The sequence below is a fragment of the Falco biarmicus genome, chromosome 3 (genome assembly GCF_023638135.1).
Source record: "Falco biarmicus isolate bFalBia1 chromosome 3, bFalBia1.pri, whole genome shotgun sequence".
NCBI classification, from domain to species: Eukaryota; Metazoa; Chordata; class Aves; order Falconiformes; family Falconidae; genus Falco; species Falco biarmicus.
The window spans coordinates 48,388,060-48,412,770 of record NC_079290.1 but is presented as its reverse complement, the minus strand read 5'-3'; the positions used below and the strand labels follow the sequence as shown (position 1 = coordinate 48,412,770).

General features: G+C 41.2%; 2 protein-coding genes across 4 annotated transcripts in view; one reads left to right on the top strand and one right to left on the bottom strand.

The window, feature by feature from the left end:
* Nucleotides 1–7,359, bottom strand: part of ATP6V1H (ATPase H+ transporting V1 subunit H) — a 50,524-nt gene extending 43,165 nt beyond the window's left edge. Inside the window, exons 1-2 of one of the 2 annotated variants that reach the window (XM_056330921.1) lie at nucleotides 7,195–7,359; nucleotides 5,713–5,839 (exon numbers count right to left, since the gene is read on the bottom strand). In XM_056330921.1, coding sequence (XP_056186896.1) covers nucleotides 5,713–5,816 — 104 coding nt within the window. In that variant the 5' untranslated portion in view covers nucleotides 5,817–5,839; nucleotides 7,195–7,359. Of the gene's footprint in view, nucleotides 1–5,712; nucleotides 5,840–6,343; nucleotides 6,489–7,194 lie in introns of those variants that run through there. The other variant, XM_056330922.1, reaches the window with a different exon arrangement.
* A 3,450-nt stretch (nucleotides 7,360–10,809) lies between these two features.
* Nucleotides 10,810–24,711, top strand: part of RGS20 (regulator of G protein signaling 20) — a 45,343-nt gene continuing 31,441 nt past the window's right edge. The window contains exons 1-2 of one of the 2 annotated variants that reach the window (XM_056330925.1): nucleotides 10,810–13,224; nucleotides 15,411–15,825. In XM_056330925.1, coding sequence (XP_056186900.1) covers nucleotides 15,709–15,825 — 117 coding nt within the window. In that variant the 5' untranslated portion in view covers nucleotides 10,810–13,224; nucleotides 15,411–15,708. Of the gene's footprint in view, nucleotides 15,826–24,711 lie in introns of both variants that reach the window. The other variant, XM_056330926.1, reaches the window with a different exon arrangement.

The following is a 24,711-nucleotide window of genomic DNA, read 5'->3' as shown; positions in this document are numbered from 1 at the left end:
TAAAATCCTTGTAAAGTTAACAGGAAATGTTTGTTTGATTGATGGTAGTTTTTTTTTTAGTTGGCTCACCTGGATTCTTGAAACACAAATAAGGCCTACTCTTTCTTCTTACTTAAACAGTTATATCTTAAGGACAGCCTCATCACAGAGTCATCTTTTTACCTATCTACTTTTCAAGCAAAGAAAGTAAATAGTCCAGTACTGCATTATTCCTGTATTCTAGCTCTATATGAGAAATATCCTTATATGCACTGACAAAAGGCAATTAATTCTTACTGGGTGGAAGATACATAGAGCCAGTGGTAGTCCTTGACTAGTTTCTACTAAAACTTAACAAATTATACATGGAAAAGTAATCAGCCAATGATGACCATGCTGCTACCACACACGTTTTAGACTGACTTGTGTTCTTTCTTCCCTATTAAAGATGGATTTGAGTAGTTATTGAAATATGAGGACAATTCATCCACCACAAATACTGGACTTAACGACCCATAACTAGAAGCCTCTCATGTTTCATTCAGTGCTGGCCAAGCCAGAGACTCCTGGATGATATTGATAAAAAAGTAGCTAGATGAGCTGCTCATTTATAAGAATATTGCCTTTCAGGAAGCACTTCAAAGACAACATGAGGTAAACCCTTAACTTTCAGCTTTAACGCCTGAAAAAGCCTCAGCCCAAGAAAAGAGATGCTTCTTTAAAAGACAGGCTATTCAAAGAAGTCTGCCAACTGCCAAAGAAAAAAGCTTTCAAGCTTTTGCTTTCATCCTACATTAGACTGGCAGGGGGAAGGAAAAAAAAAAAGCGTGGGGACTGATGTTGTCTTTGTTGTCTTGAGAGGAAAGGATGTTAAAGTTTATTCTTTACTGCTTTGTAAGTGCCATTCAAAAAGACACTTTCGAACCCATACAAAACAGTACGAGGGATTGAACAGTTTTGTAAGCAAGTTGTTAATATTTTACCAGGGATCTCATACAACTAATTAATAGTTTTAGTAATTTCAAATGCACCCATTTCTATTCACCTCATTTTAAAATTGAAGTAACTTATTATGTAGTAAACCTTAACAACCGGGGGGCGGGTGGGGAGAAAAAATGCAGAGCAGCATCAGGCAGCTGTCACCAGCTACCACGATGCTATTACCGTGTTCTCCTCATCCACTCTTCAAAGAGACAGGAATCTCCCAGTACCTTTAAGCAAACAACGCAAGTAACCAAAACTTCCCTCCATCCTTCTTCCTAACAGCCATCTAATTTCTTATTTTCCAGAATTTCTCTATACAGTCTTTCGTCAACAGATAAAAGTCACTTTGAGCTTCAGCTATCTGGGTGTATCAGGTTTAGACCAGGAGTCCTGTAACCACATTTTAAAGGCCTGTGCTTCAAATACTAAGGCCTACCTTTGAGAGCACTACCTACAGGAGAGTAAACTGAAGCTATGCAAGACTTAGAAAGCATGAATTTGTAAGACCATCATTTTTAAAACCTCTAAAGATGATTCAGAAACTTGTGGTTCCTCCTTTTTATTATGCATTTCCTCCAGAAGCTCCTGTTCCTTTTTTTGTTTGAACTATTTAACAAAAACTGTTCTGGAGGGTTAAGGGTGTTTCGTTTGGTTTTTAATTTTGGGGTTTCTTTGTTGGTGCTTTTACATATTTAATTGACTGTATCTGAAGCAAATAAAAAGCTCATATGAAGTCATCATGTCAAGGCATGATTTCTTTTATCCAGGTATCAACAGTACTTTGCACGTACCTAAACGACATTAATTTTATCCAACTGCTCAACAGTTTTAACACTACAAAATTAAAACAGTAAAACAGGCTAAATGTACTCTACAAGACTGGACCAAATTTAAAAAAAAAAAAAAATTAAGAAAACAAAATATGCATACTACAAGTTAGGAAACTTCTATCTCTTCTAAGACAAGATTGGCTCTTAAAGACAAAAATATTTAGCTTGCTTTAGAAGGTTCCCCCACTCCCAAGCGGAAAAAAAAAAATTATTGGAATCACAGACATATATATAAAGTACTTGGCGACACATGGGAAACTAAGTACAAGCTAGCCATCAGGTACCCACCTGGTTAAATATAAAGTATTGTCAAATGTTGTATACCTAGAAAACCTACAGTGCAGTTAAGATGCAAGTTAAACTCTGAAACAAGTTCACTTTTCCACAGAACTCATTTATTATTCTTAGAAAGCAAAACCAAATTTGCTTCAAGCAAGCTAACACACCTTCCAAAGGCATTCTCACACCCTGAGGCAAAAGCTGAAAGAAACTACACAGCACAGAACAGCGACCCACACCCACAGACCCATCATGTATTTAACTAGCAGAGGGCATCAACACCTCTAAACCACCACAAGTCTCAAGATTCAAGGGCAGTAAAGTCTGTACAGAGCTAATGGCCTCAACTACATTTAGCTTCCAGAAGGTAAGTAAACCTACACATCACCTTCCACTGTTGCAAGTTTTGCTACTTTCTTCTCCCTCAGACACACTCTAGCTGGAATTCAAAACAAACAAAAAAGTAATTTTAACATAAAAACCCCACAAATTTTTCCACAGCCTAATTTTGAAGCAAGCAGTGAACACAGCAGCAAATGATTAATATATACAGTTGTCACACCTAAATATTTTACTTCTGTTCCAACAGCATACACGGAAAACATCACAAGTCAGCAGTTGTGCGTTAGCATAGTTTGACATTTAGTTTACAGTTAAAACCTTCAGAGATGGATTAAACAATATGCCAATTAATCTTTAGCTTGAACTGACTCTGTAAGAGAAGTCAGGCTACTAGAATCTGATCAACTATTAGTAAGCTTTTTCACTTTTGCACTGAAGAACAGAGAGCAGAAAAGACCTTCAGAACGCCTTCCTGTGTGACCCAGACTCCAATTCAGTCATGACTGATGCAGACTTTGAAGCATCTTTATACACATAACTGTCACAGCCAGATTAAAAAAAAAAAAAAGAAAAAAACCACAACACAAAACCCACACCACAAAAAAACCACACACACTTCATCACAATTTCTTGTAATTTGATTCCAACTACATAAACTATAGGAAGTATTTAAGGAACACAAATTATGTCATGCCTGAGTTGATACGTTTGTTTTCCCTAAATTAACACAAAAATCTTTCCTCTAATGTAAAAATGTCTAAAGACTTGAAGTATGCTTCCATATATTTATATGCAAGCTTACCACTGTAAACACAGATTGCCAGAACAGGAGCTCAAAAGAAAGCAAAAAAGTGCCCTTCAAAATCACCAGCACTTCATCTTCCTTCTACTCTACAAACCAGAACAACCCACTCTGACCTGCCTCTAACAGGTACACCAGAAGCAGTTTCCACTCATTTATTAACGTGCTTTGTTCCAAACACGAGCCAATATAGCTGCACTGACTTTCCAACAAATCCCTTAAAGCACCAGCCTCAGACACCATCACATCCAAACAGGACATGTCCAAAACCAAGTATAATTTTATTTCCTCTTCAGAAGCACCAAAATTTCTGCTGATGTTTTCCAATAACTAATGATAAGGCAACTCCCCAGCCAAGGAACTACAGTTATCTTCATGACACTCCACAATCCCTCTGGCACCACTTAAGTTCACCTGTGAAGCTACCTCAGCCAGACACCCAGGCTGCTATCAGTAAATATGAGGCACAAAAATTACATTTCTTTCAGAGCAATAATAAACAGGACACACAGAGGACATCAAGCATTGAACAGTCTCACGAAGGACCACAAACACTAGCCAGATGCACTACAGTAGCCTCCAAAACCTGGCTAATGCATCAAAGATAAGAAATAACTAGTATGTTCTTCTTTCCTAGAATCCAGAACAAAACAAAAACAAATTCTACATCTAGAATCTGAAAAAGAACATCAATCCTGCCTCCTGGTCAAAAGAGGTTACACAGGAGTTTGCTGACAAATAAACAAAACTCCCCCATCCTTACTCAGCACCAGAGAGACAGAACCCCAAGAGCGAATGAAAATTGTATGTGGTAGACCACATAAAGCATAGTGAAGCAATTAATACTACATACATATTCAAAATACAACTCCTTGCCAAACAGAACTATCCCCTGCATCAACAAAAACAACAAATTAACCTCACCAACCCTACAGTCTGACACAGAGCAGCAGTGAAAAAGACTACGTCATGTGCACTCACATTGACAGTGAACAACTGTACTCCCACTTTCATCCCAAATAACTGCTAACTAGCTGTTCACATGCCACTAGGACAGCACAGGAACAACGGTTCAGGCTTCCTCAGGACACACTTCCTATCAGATAGATAACAGTGCCCACAGTAACAGCAAAAGCTGCTTAGACCGTTTGAAAAGTGCTTGGTAGCTGCCACTGTGAAGTTACGACACCAACCTTTCCCTTCCACTTGCAAAGCCACTGTAATGTCACATTGTAAACTGAACAAGGAACTAAACCAACTGAAAAATAGCCTAGAAAAAAATGAAACTTCCTCATCAGATCAGTTCCTTAAATCTAGACTGATCATGCAGAAACCCAATCACAAAGAGAAAAAAAAAAACACAATACAAAAAATAGAATAAGCAAGACTGAGTTACATAGCACAGGGCAAAGCATGTAGTAATCAATAAGCTTCTACAGGGTTAGCACTTTTCAGCTGGCATGCGTACACTTCTGCAATGTTATTTTAACATATAGCATATATTTATGTGCCACAGCAATCTAAAAAAAAGCAACTATTTTTTGTGAAGTAGTATAATGTTGATAACCACGAAGTACCATCATATGGTTTGTACCCCTAGAATCATCAAAATTTCTGCCACTTCAGTTACAAAGCAATGAACGCTTAAGTAGTTTGCTATTCCTAAGTGAGCCCTCAAAAGATAACAGTAATTTACACTTTGTCAATATTCTTCATAGGTACCTGTCATGAGGAATGCTGGGCTGCATGAATCTTGCATTCACTTCAGAGTACAGAGGACTCGTAAAAGTCTGTTTTTAATTCCTGTTCCCTACCTCACACACAGATCTATTTTCCTCAGCTTGTTCCGGTAGCCTCTTTGGACAGTACTTCTCTTGCTACTCCCAATGCCATTATGTATGTTCCAAAGTAAACTCTGAGCTTACCTGAAATGGCAGCACAACTCTCCCCAGACTGAAGTATTGGTTTCAGCCTACTCCCCAATTTACTTGCTTCAATTGCTCAACAGCACTACTCTTTCTTAAGGTACACCGTATTTTCCTGGACTACCAGTCCAGTTTCACTAGTATAATTTGTATTCACACAAAAGGCACTTCAGCAATATAGGTAACATACCTACATATAAGACAACTCATACTGTAAACTTTTCTTACTTCCATATTCATCTAATAAGGGTAAAATTGAGAATGGCATTTGAATGATGAGGAACAAAAATGGACAGTTTTACCACACATTTGTGCAAACTTATATTATTTGCTATTACAGCATTTCAGTTCACAAAAGCAGAGTTCCCCTTCTGGTAAGAAGTCACAAGAAAATTTTCCCCAACCACTTCCATTTAATACAGACTTCTTCCAGCTGCTTCCATGAGGCCAAGAAAGAATGTTCCTCACTGTAACCTAATGTTCCAACGTAACCCAAAATCTCAAAAAGTCTAACACTTAAGAGGGAAGGAAGAAAGAAAAAAAAAAAAAGTCATGGAAAGTTTTTACTTACTGGAGATAAGACTGCCAGTTTACTTTGTTTGCCCGAACTTCAGCAGCTTTGGCAGCAATGATGTTTGTTGGGACAGCAGCATCTACAGCACCTCGGATATCCATCTTAATTGATAATTAAATTGTACCTAGGAATGCAAGTCAGATGTGAGACCTCTTATTAAAGTACTAAAGAACAGAGTACATGTCCAGTATTTTAAAGAAATAAAAAGGAAAATCTGCTTTCAGTGTACCATTCCTTAAAACTGTACCTAGTACTTACTAAGAAATCAAACTTTTATACAGCATCTAAAACGTGCCTTCCTTGAAGCAAACAAAAATAAGCCATACCTACAAATTAAACTGTAGCCAATCACAAGATTGCTAAAATAAAAGATATATACCATTACTAAATAATTCCCAGTCTTGTAAATTCTTAAATAATCAAATGAAGTCGTTTGAATAGACAACTCTTCTCCAATGCTCAAGCACTCCTACAGATAACACAATGTATCTTCCTTCCAAATCACGCCTAAAATTCAGTGCATATCCTCCCTAACCCCACACATTTGAATTGATTTAGTTCAGGTATTTGTTTAAGAGTATTTAGACATTAGAAACACATGAACTACAACTTCACCAAAAAAACTCACCAGTTATATAAATTAAAACCCATGTCACATATGCTAACAAGAAAATTCATATCACCGCTGTACAGAAAGCAAACTGAAAAATAACTACACAGAAGTTCTTCATCAGGACATATTACATTACTGCAGACAGTGACCTTCACCACTTCCTTTTCTTTCCTTTATGGTTTAATCTCCACCCGCCTTTGATGCCATAACAAGAAGTGTGTTTGCAGAGGCTTGAGACCCAGCTGGAGCAGGAATTCCTTACAACCTAAACTGCATCAAGCCTCTCCATGTAGCTTACTTCTGGACTTTTCTGGCTCCCTTTACAGAAGCAAGAGCAAACTGGCATATTCTGCACCATCCCTAACAAGCAAACCTGATCCGTATGACTTAATGAAAACATGATTCTAACAAAAGCAAAAAAAGGAACTACCCTGACCAAATGAAGCAGCAGAACTGTCTTCCCTTTGAAACTACTTCCGTGAACAGACACCCACAAAGACGGCACCATTCGGTGTCCTTCAACGACCACTGAACGTTTCCCAGCTCCTGCGTGGCCCAGCCAGAACCACTTCAAGACTCCCGGAGCGGCAGAGGAGAGCAGGGCCGGCGGCAGGAGCGGCACGGGGAAGTCGAAGAACCCGAGTGACGCGCAGGCCTGAGGGCAGGAAGGCGCCGGGCCTCGTCCTGCCGCTCCCTGCGCGGGCTCCTGAGGGGTCCAGGGGAGCCCAAACGCCCGGGGGGATGGGGGGAGCCCTTCGCGCCGCCCCCGAGCCCACAGGAGCCCCCGTGAGAGGCCGTGCAGCGGCACCCACCCCCACCCCCGCCTGTCCCCGCGGCGGGCAGCGCCCGGGACAGCTCTCACTCACCCCAAGGGTACGTGGGCGAGCGAGGGCCGTGCAAGGGAGAAGGCGGCAGCCGCCTCTCGGCAGTCCCGGGGAGGCCGCGCACCCGGAGGCCCCTCGCCGCTGCGCTCCGCCACCCGCCGCCGCGGCCCCGCAGCCAGCGCCGTCACGTGACGCCGCTCACCTGACGGCGACGGCGGCCTCCGAGGGACAGCTCACCCCGAGCGCGCGCCGCCCCGCTCCACGCGCCGCGCGGCGGGCGGGGCTGGCGCACCGTGCCCCCCGGGCGGGGACGGCGGGGCGGCGTTAGCCATCCGTGCGGGTTGGGTTGTGTGCGCGGGTGTAGGAAACATCCGCACCCCGACACACAGATACTTGCGGGTCATTTCGTGTGGGGGTGTAAGCCCGTGCCGAGGAGACCGATGGCAGGACACGGCGTGTAGGTGCCCGCCCGTGTTATTTGCTGCCAGGAAAGGGCTTAGTGTTTGGGAAGGGTTGAGGTTCCCCTCGGTGCTGCCCCTCGGGTCGAGCACCTCCTGGCCCCCCGGGACGGCCCCCTCGGTTCCCGTCGGGGTGAGGGGCGCCGGGCTCGGGAGAGCCCCGGGGCCGGGAGTGGGAAGGCCGGGGAGATGGCGCGCACGGCCTCTGCCGCTGGAATGCCTCCCGGGGCTCTGCCGCTGTTCCCCGGTAACCAGCATTTTCTTGCCTTCTGCCTCCTGCTGCAGTGGGGCGAGTTTGCGCTTTCCTACAGCTGGAAAGGGGGCAGGGGGTCCTGGGCCCCTGCTTCTGGGAGGGGGGCCTGACTGCCTGTGTCCCTTGTGTGGCGGGGGGTCTCACAGCCCACCGTGTTGCGGTCTTGCAGGGGTCTCAGCCCACCATGTTGGTCTCTCACAGGGGGTCTCACAGCCCACCGTGTCGGGGTCTCGCAGGGGGTCTCACAGCCCACGGTGTCAGTCTCGCAGCCCACTGTGTCACAGCTCTCCCTCGCGCCCTGAGCTGCAGGGGCCATGTGCCAGCAGCACCCTGTTCCGTTCCTCCCCAGTCGTACCTGGGCAGGACGTGCACCCTGCACAACAACGTCCTTGAATAAAATGGCCTGTATATCTTGAGCTATGCCTCGCTAAGCAAAAGGAGGAGGAAACTTTTCAGACTAAAAGCCCAAGTGTTTCAGAAACCACAAGCTTAATTTTCCATGTTTCTGAGGGGAAAAAAAAACTGTCTTCAGTTGCTGAGTGAAGTTTTCCAGTCATACTGTGATGAAGTGTATAGACATACCACTCCTAGTCAGAAATGATCCTGAATGGTAATTCTGCTAACATAAAAGGAGGAAAGGCAGAGGAAAGAGAAATAGATCTGAGAGGTCTGTGTGTGAGCAGGACAAGACAGGCAATGCAGAGCTGTGTCATAATATCATAGAACCTGTCTACAGTTAACTTTCATTTTTGTAGAGTCTCTGTATTCTCCATTCAGAGGATACATTGTTCTTTAAATTACACCTTGCCAGTACCTCTGCTAGCGTTCTTTTAACTCAAGGATGGCTTTCATTACCATGCCACTAATTACATTTCCTCCATAAGAATTTTTCCTTTAAAATGGATTTTTCTTCATACCACAATAAAACTGTTGATTTCTTGATAACGTAACCACTGAGCTCAAATCCCAGGCACAGTCCAAGTAACAGTATTTGCATTTCTTCATGCTTTAGCAGAAGAAAGCTCTCAAAGCTGTGTGCATGCTCGGTGCCTTCTAGTCTGTAATAAACACATGCATTAATGTGATTCTGTGGATTACCCAGTACATGGGACTTTGGGATTTAATCTAGCACATTTGTGTTCTTGCATGTTGCTTGCTTACACACATTGATGAACATTTCTACAACTCCACACAATCTTGAATAAAAGTCTGCTACTTTGAAAGTTTATTTGAATCTGATTCAGCCTTATTTTAACCAGTTCCTCTTTTAAGAATGTAACTTCTGTCCTGTGGCATTCTGCATTTCCTGCTTCTGCTCTGCCTTTTTATGGCATGTCTCGCCCGCTGGTCTTGTTTGGAGTCTAGCATCAGGCACCTGCAATACACATATTCACCTCTTCCATAGTCATTGCAAACCACATTACCAATAATGATATATACAACTTTATCCATTTTATAAAGAAACCAAAGCACAAAGGGTTTACAAAATAATCTGAACAAGCATTGAAGCTTTTTAAACAGGATTTGCAGAATGAAGGCATCAAAGGTCTGCACAGTGATCCTACAAACTACCATTCAGCCCTTACCTGAAGCTGGAGGCACATCAGGCTTTCCTTCAGTGAAACTTCCTCGGTTGTCCGCAATGATAGTTCTGCTCAAACCCCAAACTGTCCCAGCACTGAAAACACCGATAATTCAGTGCCTTCTCTTACCTAAGCTAGGCACGGTATTCTTCCACCTCCACCCTTCCGAGCTCAGTCCAATAGTTGTTCTCAGAGTTTAAGTAAACCCATGGAAAGTGGATCAGCACCTCTGAATGTGCAGTTCCAGCTGCCAGTTTTAAGACACAAATAGTGTTGTTCCCCATCATGTGCCCCTGTGTCTAGCAAGGTAATGTCCCAAATACTTGCTTAGGCTTGCAAAGGCATTTCTTCTGCTAGGGATCACCTATTTCAAGGAAATAATCCACAACAAATCTTACTTTGCAGAGTGTATTTTCTCCCACCCCTTTAGCACACTTCTGGCTTAACCCAATTACCTGTACTCGTGTGCAAGCATACACAGGATCGTGGTTCTCTCACTTCTAGTCCCTGCTTCCAGTATTGTTTCAGTACTTCATAGTAAGCAGAGAAAAACAGTTTCCTGGTTTCAGTTTGGTGCCCAAAGTGATCTCTTATTTGGAGCATGCTTTAGGTCATCAGTGGTCTGTTTTTTCTGTAGCAGACTATTTTTTTGCCTAATTGCATGACCTGCAAGAGTCTAGCACCATCCATTCAGTCCAGCTAAAAGAAGACAGATTGCTCTTTGCAGTTGAAATTTTGATACTATGGCAACAGTCATTTTTCTATAGAAAAGAACTTTGGAAAGCTGTGATTTTGTATGTTGACTTCATCATAAATGGCAGACTCTGGCTTTGCTACTCGTTTCACAGGTGGTTGAGAGGCTACCATAAAAAGTATTTTCCTGTAACTTTTCTGTAACCTTGGAGTGAGGCATAATGGCTGAAAGTATGAATCTACTGAATTAGCAAGAAGAGAAAGATAAAGAGAGGAGAAATAATTGTAAGAGTAATTATTTTTTTAACAGAAGTTCCAGGAGCAGTTGAGGAACTAGAAAACAGTAAACATGATATCTATGCCAGGCCAGTTAACAGAGTCTCTAGCAGAGGAATCAAATTAGTGAACACAATGTACCGTATTAGAGAATGCAAACAATACATTGTTCCTGAATATACGTATATAATAATATACTTACTTTACATATTCTTCTATGCCATGTAAGGAAATAAATGCAAAACATTAACAAAAGGTCAGTACAGATCTGTAAGGGACAGTCATGTCTCCCACCTCTGCAGGAGTTCTTTGTGTGTGTGGACAAGGTTGGTACAGGTAGACTCCATCCACTTGGATTTATTTCCAAGAGGCATTCAGTGAGATGCATCTGCAGGTGCTCTTAAAAAAACAAAAACCAAAAAAAATTATCCCTCTTCTGGACTAAAAAGAAACGTCTATGCATTGATTCATAACTCTTGAATGAGATATATATGACAGAGAGTAGGAAGAAATTATCAACTTTCACAGTGCAGAAGGGTCTTCAACAGAGTGCAGAAAACATCTGGCTGGAGCCTGTGCTGTTCAGCACACTCAGATATGTTTGAGAAAGGAGGTAAACAGTGTATTCAAAACTTTGCCGATGATAGTGCCACTCCTTTGACAAGCACATTGTTAACTGTGAACCACTTTACCAGAGGATGGTGGGTATGCTACAGATTTACATGCACTCTTACCCCTGTCTGTCAAACACTTGGGCACATCTGGAAATTTTCACTCAACATGAGTCCCATGAGGCACTCTCTGTGTTAATGAACTGCATTGCATTGCAAGGGCAGGCTTTGAGAGAGAAAAACATTATACAGGCATTACAGGAACCTGTCTCGTGTGCCTGTCATCACTATGACAGCAAGAAGCAGTCCTCAGCAACCAGTACAAACCCATTCTGTGTCATCAGCTTCAGAGAGCACCTTATGGTGCCTTATTCATGCTGGTTGATTCTCTGAACTGGATCTTGTTAAAGATTATAATTGGAAAAGTGCTATGCTCCTATTTTTTTATATGCTCCTATTTTTTGATCCTTTAGGATTCAGGTGCTGAAAAACAATTCTCGTTGTCTCACATTGTCTTAAGCACTAGCTTGTCTATTAACTCCTGGCAGCCCAGCTTCACTTGAAGTTGCTATGTTTAGATGACTTTATTGGTGTGTGAAACAGAAAAATGAAAAGCATATCAGCATGCAGGAATGAAAGTCACCAATTGCCTGGATCATAAAGAATAAAAATGTTCAATAGTTTAATACTAGAAAAATGAATGCAGTTGAGTTATCCTTACAGTAAGACTACAGAGAGTTGGATCGTGAGAATATTTCTGTCTGTTCTCCTTTCCTTCTTGTAATAAGAACAATGTATCGTTGCCTCTCACATATTCTGCAAATCACAGCAGCATGTACACTGCATGCCAAGGGATGGATGCCAGCCATAGGCATGGGCTTTAGAATTACTTCTTTCGGTGTGAAGCCCCTATGGGTGCATTGCAAGCATAGGATATATTTCTTCTGTCACAGAATTAAGCACCAGGTGCACTCGGTCAACAGACCCTAAATTAAACCTGCTGTTTTTTGGCAAAGGGGATTCTATAGCAGGAGAGAGGCAAGAGCAAAGAAGAAGAAATTACAATTCAGGTCTGCTTGTGGGTTGTAAGAGGCAAACATTAGAGGGAATCTAGCTGGTTTTGTAATGTGTGAAACTTGAAGCCTTTTTGAGCATCATTGGCTAAGTCCATGTAATACTAATGTAAAGTAGGAGGGTCTTCATTTTCTAGATAAATTGAGGCAGATAAATATGAAGAAACTAGGTCAAGGTCACATGAATGGGGAAAATCAAAGAACATGTTGTTGTAAATCTAAAATACTCCTTACCCCAAAGCACTGCTCCACAGTATGGAAGAAACCAATAGTGCAAAAAAGAAATGAATCTACAATAATCTGTCTCTACTGCAAGGTGAGAAGAAATATATCAGAATATGTCCATCTTTGTATCTTCCAGCACTTTATCGCATACACACATCTTAAGGCCTGAAAAGGAAGACTGCTAGCTGTCTCCCAGAAGATATGATTTGCTCTTCTTTTCCACTGGTGGAAATTGTGTGTGTTATCTCTAAATTTCAGAATAAAATAAATAAAGCTAATTATTTAAATACTCTAATATTTTGTATCTTATATGTTTATTTATTTATTTGCAATTTTAAATATATGTTTCAAGTACAGATAAGAGAAAGGCAGGCACTGAATTTCTTTGTCCTTTTGACGAATTTTTGCTTTAAAACTTCATATCTGAGATGCTCCTTTGGGCTTTTTAGTGTTATGGGATAGGAGAGCACAATGTCTTTTGAAAAATCTCATTGTACATCTAGATATGTCTTTAGGTGCCTGAATTATCTGAAGGAAAAAACCTAACAGGATTTGATACTGCAAGGATGTATAAAAAGTACTCACATACTGGAGCAAATCCCAATGATTTCTAATGACCCACTGATACACAACTAACCTCCTATCCTGGAGAGAAAATGCTGTGACATTTGTAACTTTTGAATGGACTTGACTTATTTTACCATTCTGGCTTCTCTTTATTTTCGTCTCATGGGTTTCCCATTTAAACCATCTCTCCCAGCAGATTTCACGTTTGCCTCACAGGCATCAGGGAGGACCTGTGGGACAGTGGAATGGACAGATTCTTTTCTCTCTTGTCCAAGGGTGGAGGGTTGTCAGAGAAGAGGCTTCCTTTCATGGAAACGGAAATGACTTCTCAATGTGAGAAGATATGGAGTGCTTCACTGGATATTTTTCCTGAGTAATTATAGCCAGATTGGCCCACTGTGAACAGGATTTTGACTGCTTCATCTGTCTTTGTTTTCTCCTCTTATTTCATCTTCATTTTAGTGTCTGTGTCATGGTAGAAGAACATTATTCTGTGAGGTTTTTTTTTAAACCAGTAAATCCTGCTTCCTGCAACCAATATAGATTTGTCTGTCTTCTGGGTCATAGAAGTTTGATCGTTTTTATTTTAAATTAATCAGATCCTGGCCGAAAGGATCTGGTAAAGCTAATACACAACAATTTTGCAACAGTCATACCAGGCAATCTTCTGATTGCTCCACCACCTCTTTGAAATTAAGTTTTGCATGCTCAGTTAGGGAACCACACATATCTTATCCTCAATAGGAGCAGTGGTTTTGAAAGAAAAATAAACTAACATTTTACTGTAATAAATACATCTTCATTTTTTTTTTCCCTGGTAGAATGGAACAATGATATATTGCCTGAAAATTGGAAGTGAAGTACTGTGTAGAAACAGGAACAGAAAGGCCAGTACAAAACTATTTATAGCCTTGGGAAATAAATGCAGCTGGGTTAAAACAGCAGAGTACATTATTTTAGTGAGTAGAGACAAGTGTCTCTGTCTCATGAACATGCCCTTCTGTATTGAAAGGTGGAGGGTCTCAGAGCCTCCAGCTCCCCTTTGCAGTACAGCATCTCTCCTCTCACCAGCAGTCTCAGCTAATTTGTGCTAACAGCTCTTGTCTGGACAAGGGCGTCTGCACCTGAATGTGTAGAAGGAGCACTCTTTTCTGGGAAATTGCTGCAAGTACCAAGTGAAATAAAACCCACCTCCGGGTTAAAATAAAGAAAACAAATAGATCCTCTGACATCACCTTTTCTTACAAGCAGAGGCTAGGTCAGAGCAGTAGCTTCTTGGAGGAAAAAGGAAATGCTGAGCTACCCACTGCTGCTGACAGTAAGCCTGGCTAGAAGACAGAAAAGAAGGTGGTTACCTAAACCTCAGCAGTAACTCTGCTGAACTCAGACTTATTACCAGAGCTCATGCAAAAGCTTTCTTACTATACTATGACTTCTAGTGCAATTCAGCTTGTCAAGCCAAATGCTAGAACAAAATGTTCTCCTATTGTTCTTCATTTTTCTCCTCAGCACTTACTGAAAAGAGACAGAGGTGTGACCAAGGCACTTCTCACAAGAGATGCTGCCTTATAGCTACAGTGTTGAATTGTCAAAACTTTTGACTTTTGGCAGAAAACAACGGTTAGACATATTTCAGCCTGGAAAAAGATGTAGTGAACTTTTAAAACAGATAGAATATTTCTATCAGTTTTCCCACTTATATTTCTATCACAGACACTTTTAAAATGGAAGTTCTCTTGGCTCCCTATTTATAGTAACTTCTGTAGTTTCAACTAACTCTTAAAAATTACTAACTTAAAATGTAAAATTATTAAAACTGGAAGCATTTTGAAATTATGATAAATTAACATGTTGATTCTTTTCAATGCATACTAACATATGTATGAGTTTGACTTCCTGCTGTCTCCGAGATAAGATGTTTTAAAAGGCTCCCAAATGCTTTCCCACACAAGGAACACTATTATTTGCTTAGCTGTCATTACAACAGCATTGCTAACTATAAACTTTAAACAATGCTTACATAATTATTTGAATGAAAATTCCACAATAATTTAATATTCCTCCTAAATTTTCTGTGTTTGTCCCATCTGTATTTTGAAAAGCACAAAAAAGAAATAGTGAGGGAATATGAACAGAAAGCAAAAGCCTTGCAACCCTATATAAAGCTAAGAGAAATAATCTATTAATAATCTACCTGGAGTCTTAGTCTTTATATTTAGTTTGTCTCTATCCTCAGACATGGCTCTGCTCATGTGGTGTTTTCATTGGGGCTGGAAGGATTACCAGTAAACCATCTGTTCAGTCGGTGAGAAAAAATGTGATTGACAGGTGCCACTGACCTAAAACAGACATCTCCATTTGGTGCTGCCTGCAGAGTACAACTACATGCTAAGTTACTTCTTCCTTCAAGTTGTAAATGAAGTACATTCACTCTGAGTGATAAAATGTGTTTAATGATTGTTACAGCCTGTTTTCTTACATGTATCCACCCGCTATGTGCCTGTCTTCTTCCTTTTCAGCTTACTAGAACCTATGAAATCGTTAATCTCTAAGCTGGCACGATGCTGAGGGAATGAGGCGCTGCAGATATCTGAGGGACGATAATCCTGTTTGTCTCCAGAACTGTGGAGGCTTCAGGAAGGACTGGCAAGCTGCAAGAGACCCTGGCATTTGCCCATCGCTTTAAAGAAGAGCCACCTCTATGTTGTTGTCATTCAGCCCACTGTCTGGGATTTGGTTTTGTTTCATCATTAAATAAAAGTGGTGCTTTTCCGAGAAAGGTCATTGTAAAATTGGGTTCAGCCCCTTTATTTCTTGATGTGGAGGCAAGTTTTGCTCTACTTCAGGACTCACAGCTACCATGCAGACAACTGTCAAGCAAAGGAGACTCTCCAAAATGAAGATGATGTTAAAGCAGCACAGTGGATTTTCAAGGTAAGACAAAATCCAGGGTTATCCAAATGTCCTGAAGGAGGGAGGAAAGGGTGTATTGGGAAAGCAGCAGAAAGAAAATGTTAATGTAATAGATAATAGCCATAGACTATTCGTCACCAAGACATCAGTATTCATGTAGTTTTTCTTTGTTCCTGACCCTCATCCTCTGCCCTCTGTTCCTCGATGTGTTGCAACCACAGTGACAAAGGAGGTGGTGATCCACCTTCCTGTTAAGTGTCTGCTTTCAAACGTATTAAACACATCCATCTAACTCATGAAAATGATTCATACTTTGTGGAGCTAATCTGTGGTTAAGAGGGTGAGGGAAAGCATGTTGCTTCATGGTGCTGAGACACTGAAGAGGTCTGCATTTTTTACTGATGCTACCTACCTCAGATGATCTTTGTTAGTAGTTAACAAAATAAGATATCCCAAAGAAATCAAACACAGCATAATATTAAAATCTATTAGGGTGTTGCAGTATATCCCCTTTAGTCAACTTGTGGAGCCGAACCATTTTCCTTAATTAAAAACAACAGTCATGTACCCATTAGATTCTGTCAAAAGCCTGAAAGCTGCCTGCGGGGTGAACCAATGTTATTTACAGTGCATCTCAACAGAGCAAGAGAGACAGGTGCAAGAAACCGTAACTTGTTAAAACTTTAATGCAGAAGTGGTAGGGAAGAGAACATAATAGCAAAGTCACACACCTTGGAAGCACAACATCTGGGGGCTTTTTTAGACTAACTTAGCACCAGAGTGGAGAAGGACTGAGGCAGCCAGTCAAGGTTGTTGGCAGGTTTGATGAAAGACAAGATGGGAAGAAGCCATTCCCCATTCCACATCTGCACTACAGACATTCCAGTTAAAGCAAGAATTGGCTTCTCCATCCCATCTCCTTAGCCAATGCGTGTCCATTTCCAGCAGGCCATTTCATTTGAATTACGAAACTATACTAATCAGAAATCCTGAATGACTTTCACTGCTTTTGCTGAGAGGAGATACTCAGCCTGCTTTGCCACTATCAGGAAACTGCTTCTGGTAATGAACCAAGTACAAACCTTTCAGAATTTCATGTCATTCTGTCTCATTATTTGTCCATTTAGCACACTAGCCTGGGGACTTCTTGGCCCTATTGAAGGCAGAGAAGGTTTTGTCACAGGCACAATGGCTCCTGAATTTCACTCTTCATAGTCATAGCTTCTGAAACCCATATACTGAGTTCTTCACAACTCTCCCCAGTCATTTCTCATTCAGCCATCCTCTCATTCATCCCCAGTGAATAGTTCCTTTCAGCTTGGTGATTGCTTTTATGGCTCTTACCTGAAATCGTAGTTTGTTGCCAAGTCTCTGAGAACATGGTGCACAGCACTGAGTCAGGCATCTCACAGAGGACAACTTATTATTTCTGTGCTCTGCAAAGGGATTTATCTACAGAGGAACCTAAATGACACTGCAAGGTTCAGAGCCACTTACTGTCCAAAGTTCCTTAAACACCAGCACTGCCAGCTTCCCTTCTCCCACCGACTATCTGTCCATTTACTTTGTTCTGTGCTTACGTTTCTAAATGCTGCAGCTCTGCCGGTGTGGCTGTCATCTCCAGTAGCAGGGACAGCCCAGGAGATGCTCTGTGACCACTTTATGAGCCCAGCTAAGGTGAAATTGCTGTCATGTGGAAGCTCTTGCATGAGGCTCTGGGGAAACATGTCTCCAGGACTTCATAAACTGTATCAGCAAATAATCCTTTCACATATGTAAAGTAAGCAACAGTACTAGTAGTTAATGAGTCTACAAGGACTGTGTCAGTGATTGAAAGTTAGAAAAATTACTGTCTGGAAATGTGTACAGCTCTAAGTCTGGGTAACTAAAATAAATTGCAAGCTTTACTTCATATAGGAAGCAAATACCTTTCTTGTATACTGATAGGGAACCAAGGCACAGAGGGTTTACATGATTTCCTAGTATTTAGGAAATCAACTTGAAGTTTGTAAGGTTGAAGAGCAGTTCGTCACTTACACTCCCAGAACAGACAAGATCACATTTTTTTTTTTTTCTGGTGGCATTAAAGCCTGCAGAAAGTTCAGATTCTTTCTGGTAAATTTTTTCTATATGTGACAGTGGTCACTATAGACAAACTATTTTCTTAGACCCATAATCTGTGTGACTGACAGGGTCTTTGATCAGACTGATTCCCCAGACCTCATTAATTTCCATGTTCCTTTCCACTTTAGGTGAGGTTTTGAATTTGATGCTTCCAAATGTGAGCAGTGGCTGCTTCTGAGAGCAAGTTGGCACCTAATTCAACATGCCAAAGAGTAAAAAAGTTGAAATACTAAATAAATTGGGTTTACTTAAGAAAAAAAAAAAAAACAAACACAAATCTTTCAACAGAACACTTGAATTAGGTTTATTTATTCTTGAACATGCATTTCAAAGAGAAACTGAATTAGAAGATAAATATTTTTGAAAAGTGGTAGGTGAGGTTTAAAGGCCTTTTAAATTACCTTCATGATATTTAAATTTACTAGTGACTTGTTTATTTCTAATCTCCATTTGCATTACTTAGAAAGCCTTTCCCTCTGACATTTTTGCGTCTTGATTTATAAAAGTGTTAAAACCCAGAAGTGAATAAAGTGGGTTTTACCAGTCTCAACACAAAGATGCAAGGACTTACTTAACCCAGAGCCAACAGACACATTCTTGTATGGTCCCAATGAGTTTTTTGCAAGTTAACAATATAAACATCCCAGCAACATTACACTGCACAGGGAGATAGTGAGAGGTTGCAAATACATCACAGTTTTTCCCTAATGACAAAATTTGGCCAAAGTCCTGTTACACTGCCATCACTTCCTCAGAAAAGGATGAGAATGTTCTCCACAGAGATTCTACATTTTAATTCATGTCCAGGTTACATCTGGATAAGACCTATTTCACTTCTATAACATAATTACAGTTTCTAAGCATACACAGATTTGGTTGGGTTTACATGAATAATACATCTACAGACAACAGGTGACTGGACAAGTGCCAACAGGACAGCAGTGTCAGAACTCTGAGGGCAGTAATAAGCGCTAATGAGCCTGAGCAGCCTCACCTGGGGCCACCACACTCGCTCATGAACCCAGCAGCTCTATTTAAGCTTGGCCCCAAAGGGCTGTTCTCTATTTGGTTGAGCTGTGCTGGAGCTCTGGTCTCTGGCTGAGTGATAGCTATCCCCATTTGGTGCTGGAGCTACCTGGCTGAGACCTTAACCCCCACCCTGGGCTGGCTTCCTGCCTTGAACTTGGCTGTCCCTTGTCAGTGTAGGCTTGATTATGGAACCTGATTTTAGCCCTTGGCTGAGGGGCTGACTTCCTTGCTGCAATGCTGCCTTATGATCTGGACCTTGCTTGGCGATTTCTGTCCTGTTTGCCTTGCTCAAGTGCTGTGGGATTCCCTGGGCTTCTTGCTTACTTTACCTGAGAGAGCAACCCTATTCTTGCTGGTAAGCAGAATCCTTTCCAGCTCCTGTTGAGGTTTGCCTTACAGGTAAGATCTTTCTTTCCTTTCTTCCCTGAGGCATGGAGCAGAGAGGTGAAGAAAAGCATAGTGTTGAGTGAGAAGGTGTCTGTCAAGGAGAGGCAGAGAACAAGTATTGCACATCCTTAAAAATCAGCCTATAGTCTGATGCCTAATGATACCCCAGTTACAGCATTGCCTTTCTGCTTGCCAAGTCCTACCCTTCTGAGTTTTGTCTGGGAAACTAGGCAGAAACCAAAATGGCCACAAGCATACTGTTGGGAGTAGCAGCCCAGGGGAAGCATGGTATCTGTTTTCCCTCATCTAGCTAATCTTAGCTCTGCAGAAATCCTTTGGGTTTGCAGATGTCAAACATTATTCCGTGCACTGCATGTAATGTGGAAGCTGCTTGTGACCGTGCATAGCTCATCTAAATCATTTGGCAACAGCTATGAATCATGATTTGTTTGCTGAAATAGAGTTCCATTCACAAACAACTCCAGAAAGGTCAAAAATGATAAAAGATGTTATTTGCAAAGGATGCTGTGCCAGTTGAATGATTGCACTGCTTTGCCAAGTACCCTAGTGTCATCAGGTGATGAGTGTTACCAGTCACTAATTATTACTATTAACAATCCCTCTCAAGTTGGATATTGTCTTTATCTTTTGTAACAGTAGGAAAAGTCCTGCTGTTGATCAATATACTCACCCTCTTCAGTCAACATAATCTCTGCCAAGTACATTTTCATGTCAGGGGTGTTTATTTGAAGTCTCTTTTTCATACTTAGTCACAGTAGCTTTTGTATGGTCTTAAAGCTTGTGATTGTGTCATAGGAACAAACCAAGCAGTAACTTATACCAAGAACACATTCTTTCTGTTCTTTTGAACAGGTGTTTTAATTAGATAAATAGGCTGAAACATGGCTTAATAGTCACATTTTATCTAATTCTTATGTTTGAGATGGGCGGGGGATGCAAACTGTATGGCTGTGGATTGAATCGCTTGGCAACTAACATTCTTTGTCTTTGCCCAAATAGTTATTCTTATACAGCAGATGTAAAACTTGTCGCGTGTTTGATGCTCTGTTTTATTCAGGAGCACTGATTCAAAGAGGGGAAGAGTTCTGGGAGAGAAGTAGGAGTATTACAGGATATTTAGGACCACCAAATTATAACCATCTTGCTGACAACTTCTTTGATAATACATTATACTTCTGGTTAGGAAAAAGGGTGGGTATTTTCCTGAGTAGTTAAAGACTAAGGTAATAGCTTTAAAACCAGCTGCATATGATTTTACTTTAAGCAAAATTATTTTCAGGACAAGCTGGAGAACATTATCTCTGTGTGGTCTTCTGTGCTGGTTAATTTTATTTTCTTGGCATGTATCCTTTATAACAACAGTTTTTCTTGTCCCTGAAGTGGTTGTACTAGTTAAAGGGCTAGCCCTGCATATTTCTAGACTATCAACCATAAAGTATAAATCCTTCTGAGACTTGCAGTGTCCAGCAAAATACTGGTGCACATCTTGTCAGCAGACCTATTAGGAGGATTAAGGCCTGTCAGCACCCAACCTTGCAAGAGGGGTCAGGCAGAAACTGGAAGTGGTTTCTCTTGTTTGCAAGAAAATTCCTCCAAGGAAAAACTTGTTTCATTAATTGCTGCTTTCAGAAGTCACAAAGTACTCTTGGGGCACAGGAAGCAATATTTCACGGTTGCTTCATACCCAGGTTTTTAGCACTTATTGGAGTCAGGGCATCCATGCTATGAAAAAGACTGTACTACTCATCTGGGGGGTTAGAAACCTCCCTTCCATCTGGTCATCTGAAGTGGGAGGTCTGTTAACTATAGTACTTGTAACTATGGAAAAACATTTCATCTTTGAATGATTTATGTTTATCATGGTCCAAATCTGCTAGCTGGGTAAAGCTCCTACAGTTTTCTGTATTGGCTGAGGAAGTAAAAAATATAGGATGAGAATCCAAAATAAACATTGATAGCAATTAAATAATTACTCTCATAGCTAAACCCAGCATTATTCACTAAAGGCTGTGGTCATCCCTGTGATCTACATCACTGCATGCAGGATTTTGGTGTGCTTGTGTCCCCCAGAGCCCATGTGGGGTCTGTATTGCATATGTATAAGCATAGCTGAGTATAAGGATAGGATTCAATGAGCTACCATGAGCAATGACATTAGAGATAGGCCTCTCCTTTAATTTGTGAATCATGGACCCAAATGTGCTCCTGAAATTAGCCTCCTTGTCCTGACACAGGACAGAGGACTGCTTTCTCATTTGACAGCCTAGCACTTACAGCTGTTGCCCAGGTTATGGGAAGTCCAGGTTCAAAAACTTCCCCTGAAGTGACTTGAAACCACATGCACCAGAAGGATCACCTAACCACTTAGTACAGTGTGTCTGTGAGAAGGATAGCAGGGGTCCCTTCCTTCCCTTGTGTTGAAATTTTTTGTTGTATAATTCAATATTCCTTGTATAGGAGTGGTGACGCTTTACTGTGTTCAAGGCACTTATCACACAAGGGTCTGAGATTCAATAAGAAATATTTCCATTTTTTTTAACAGGTAGTTGGCCCAGACCAAAATCCACAGGGAGGTCTTTTGCAGCTAGGTTGGAAAGTCATTCTCATTGCCCTTCTGGTTAGCAGGGTCTGAGCCAGGGAGGGCATTCTGAGGCTGACAGACAGCCTCCAGCAGCTAGGCCACCAGTCTAGGAGATCAACCCATGCAAATTCAGAGCGGAGGAAGGATCTAAGGCTGTATGTCCTGTCTCTCCAGCAAATATGCTAATAGCATCACTCAGATACGTAGGTCTGGCGGTGGGAGCTGGCCATACCTGGGGCTGTGGCTCCCAAATGAAGGCTAATGCATGTACAGAGCCAAATCAGTCCTGTAATTTCCTTTGAAAGAGACACATGAACACTCTTTTCTGCAATTGGGACTTTCATTTGTTCCTGTGATGCAGCTCCCCATGCAGTGTGTTGTCATTTTTTGGATGGCATGTTTAGATACCAGCTCTGTCCATGCAAGATGAGGGAGCAGGCACTGGTATCTACTTGAGTTCTGTGGGTCTTTCTGGGAGCCATGGAGGAGCACAATGTGCTGTGCATAGGGTACCCTTTAGCAGGCCTAGTCCTGAAGACACGCAACAAGCCACTGGCTTTGCTAGTATCCATGGATAGGACTAGTTTTTACCACTTGCTTGCTACCCCTGGGCAGCCTTGCAGATATCTTTCATGTTTGGTTTGGGGATTTTCTTCTCCCTGTATCTCCTCTGAATATATAATATACTAGTCTGCTAAAGGCAGCTCAAACCATTAAATATAACTCCTTTCAAAAATGTTTTAATCTTTAGCATCTTACATAAATGTAAGAACAGATGAATGTGGGTTATGCAGGAATTATTCTATCAGGCAGAAAGTTGGTGTGTTGTTTTTTTTTTATTGGGAGAGGGTGGGTTGAATAGTGGGACAGTGCCCAGAGAGGTTCTGAAGTCTCCATCCTTGGAGGTATTCAAACCCTGCTCAGTATGGTCCTAGGAAGCCTGAGAGCAGAAGGTTACACTAGACGATCTGCAGATTCTGCCTTCCAACCTCAACTATTCTGTGGAACAGAGCTCTTCACATGTCTGTCTTTTTAAACTGTTCTGTAATTACATGGCATAATTTTTTTTAATTCATAAAATATATTTTTTTGCATCCAGAAACACAGTTCTGAGACTAGCTAGCTGTATTGCTCAGAGTTGTCTATAAGCAAATAATAGCTGGGCAGACAGCAGAGGGCTTTCTTTTGTAGAAGTTGTCAAAATAATAATGTACTACATATTAATGGATGGATTACTTGCATATTAATAGTGTGCAAATTTTCTAGCCCTCAGAGATAATTTGTACTAATTTGCAATCATGTATTTTTCTAATTTAGTGATTTACATATTTTACCTTTGAAATAGTCCTACAATTTCCTTTTTAGCTGTGTACCTTTGAAATGGAAAAATGTAGAATCCTGGGCTGATTAGGGTATTACTGTCAGAAAGAACTTAATGAATACAAAATTCAAAATATAAACTGTTTTTACATTAGTTCCAGAAATTTTCCAGCAAAACAATCCTAGACTGACCTGAATTACAGAGACTGCTTTCATTAATATAAGATGACCTTCTTTAAGTGCAATAAAATGTCACACTGATTGATAAATAACCCACCCAGCCTAAATCTAAATCAAGTAATTTGAGATATGGGTAACTTTAGATTTACAAATGTAGTAATTTAGGATATCCTTCCATCAGCAAGAATCAACTGTTTATCTAAAGGATACTGGGGAAAAGCAACATTTCTCTGGAAGACCATGGAGGCTGCCTTAAGACATCTAGTTTGGGTGTCTGTGAGTCAGGAGGAATTGATCTTTATTTCCTGATAGGTCTCTCACACCCAGACTGATGAAAGTAGATGATCTTCAGTAAAATGAAGTACCATTGTGCATTACAAGCCCCAGAATGCTAAGACATAATACAGCTGATGTTGCTCTCATTTATGGCTTCTCCTAGAGGCCATCATGTTGTAGAGATCACCTGAGCATAGTGTTCCCATCACACTCTGCTTTATTTCCAATACACCTCACGTCCAAGTGAAAGAGGAATTGTGGTGTGGGGGTTTTTTTCAGCTCAGATTTCTCAGGGATTTGAGTGCCAGGTTGCAGGTATTGGCCAGTCCAACCTAATTAGCAAATCCTTCCAGTGACCAGGAGAATCATGTGGGGTGTAGTATCATCAAAGGGAGTTCTGGATGGGAGCTTGAAAGTGTCATCTGAGCAACCATCCTCAAGCCCTTCCTGGCATGGGTTTACCTTGCCTGCTCTTTAAAACCTCACTAACACAGACTTTGCAGTCTAGGCAGTCAGCTCCAGTGCTTCACCACCCTACCATTGAAAACCCGTATTTAACTGAAATATCTGTCTGCCGTTTAAACCCACTACTCCTTGCTGTATATGTAGTGAACATGAAGGGCAATTTACTCCTTCCTCTTGCCTGTTTGTATACAGTGCGTGCCACATGACATGCATTTCCCATAAATGCTGCAAAACAACAAAACTCAGGAATCAGTACATGCTTTTTCACAGCAATATCTTTCCACACAAAATTCAAAGACTCTAGTGGAAAATAAATTGTTTTGCAAGCCAGTTAATGCTTACTCAGTCCTACATTTTGCTGGTCCCTTCTGTGCAATAACAGGACAGTTTTTTACTCCCATTCATTGGCATGTCTTCATAAATCAGCTTCATCCTGTCAAAAGAAAGATGCAAAAAGAGATCAGAATATCCTACTGCAAATATCTTAATTTTGAAGCCCAGCTTCAGGTTGCTAGGTGCATCCT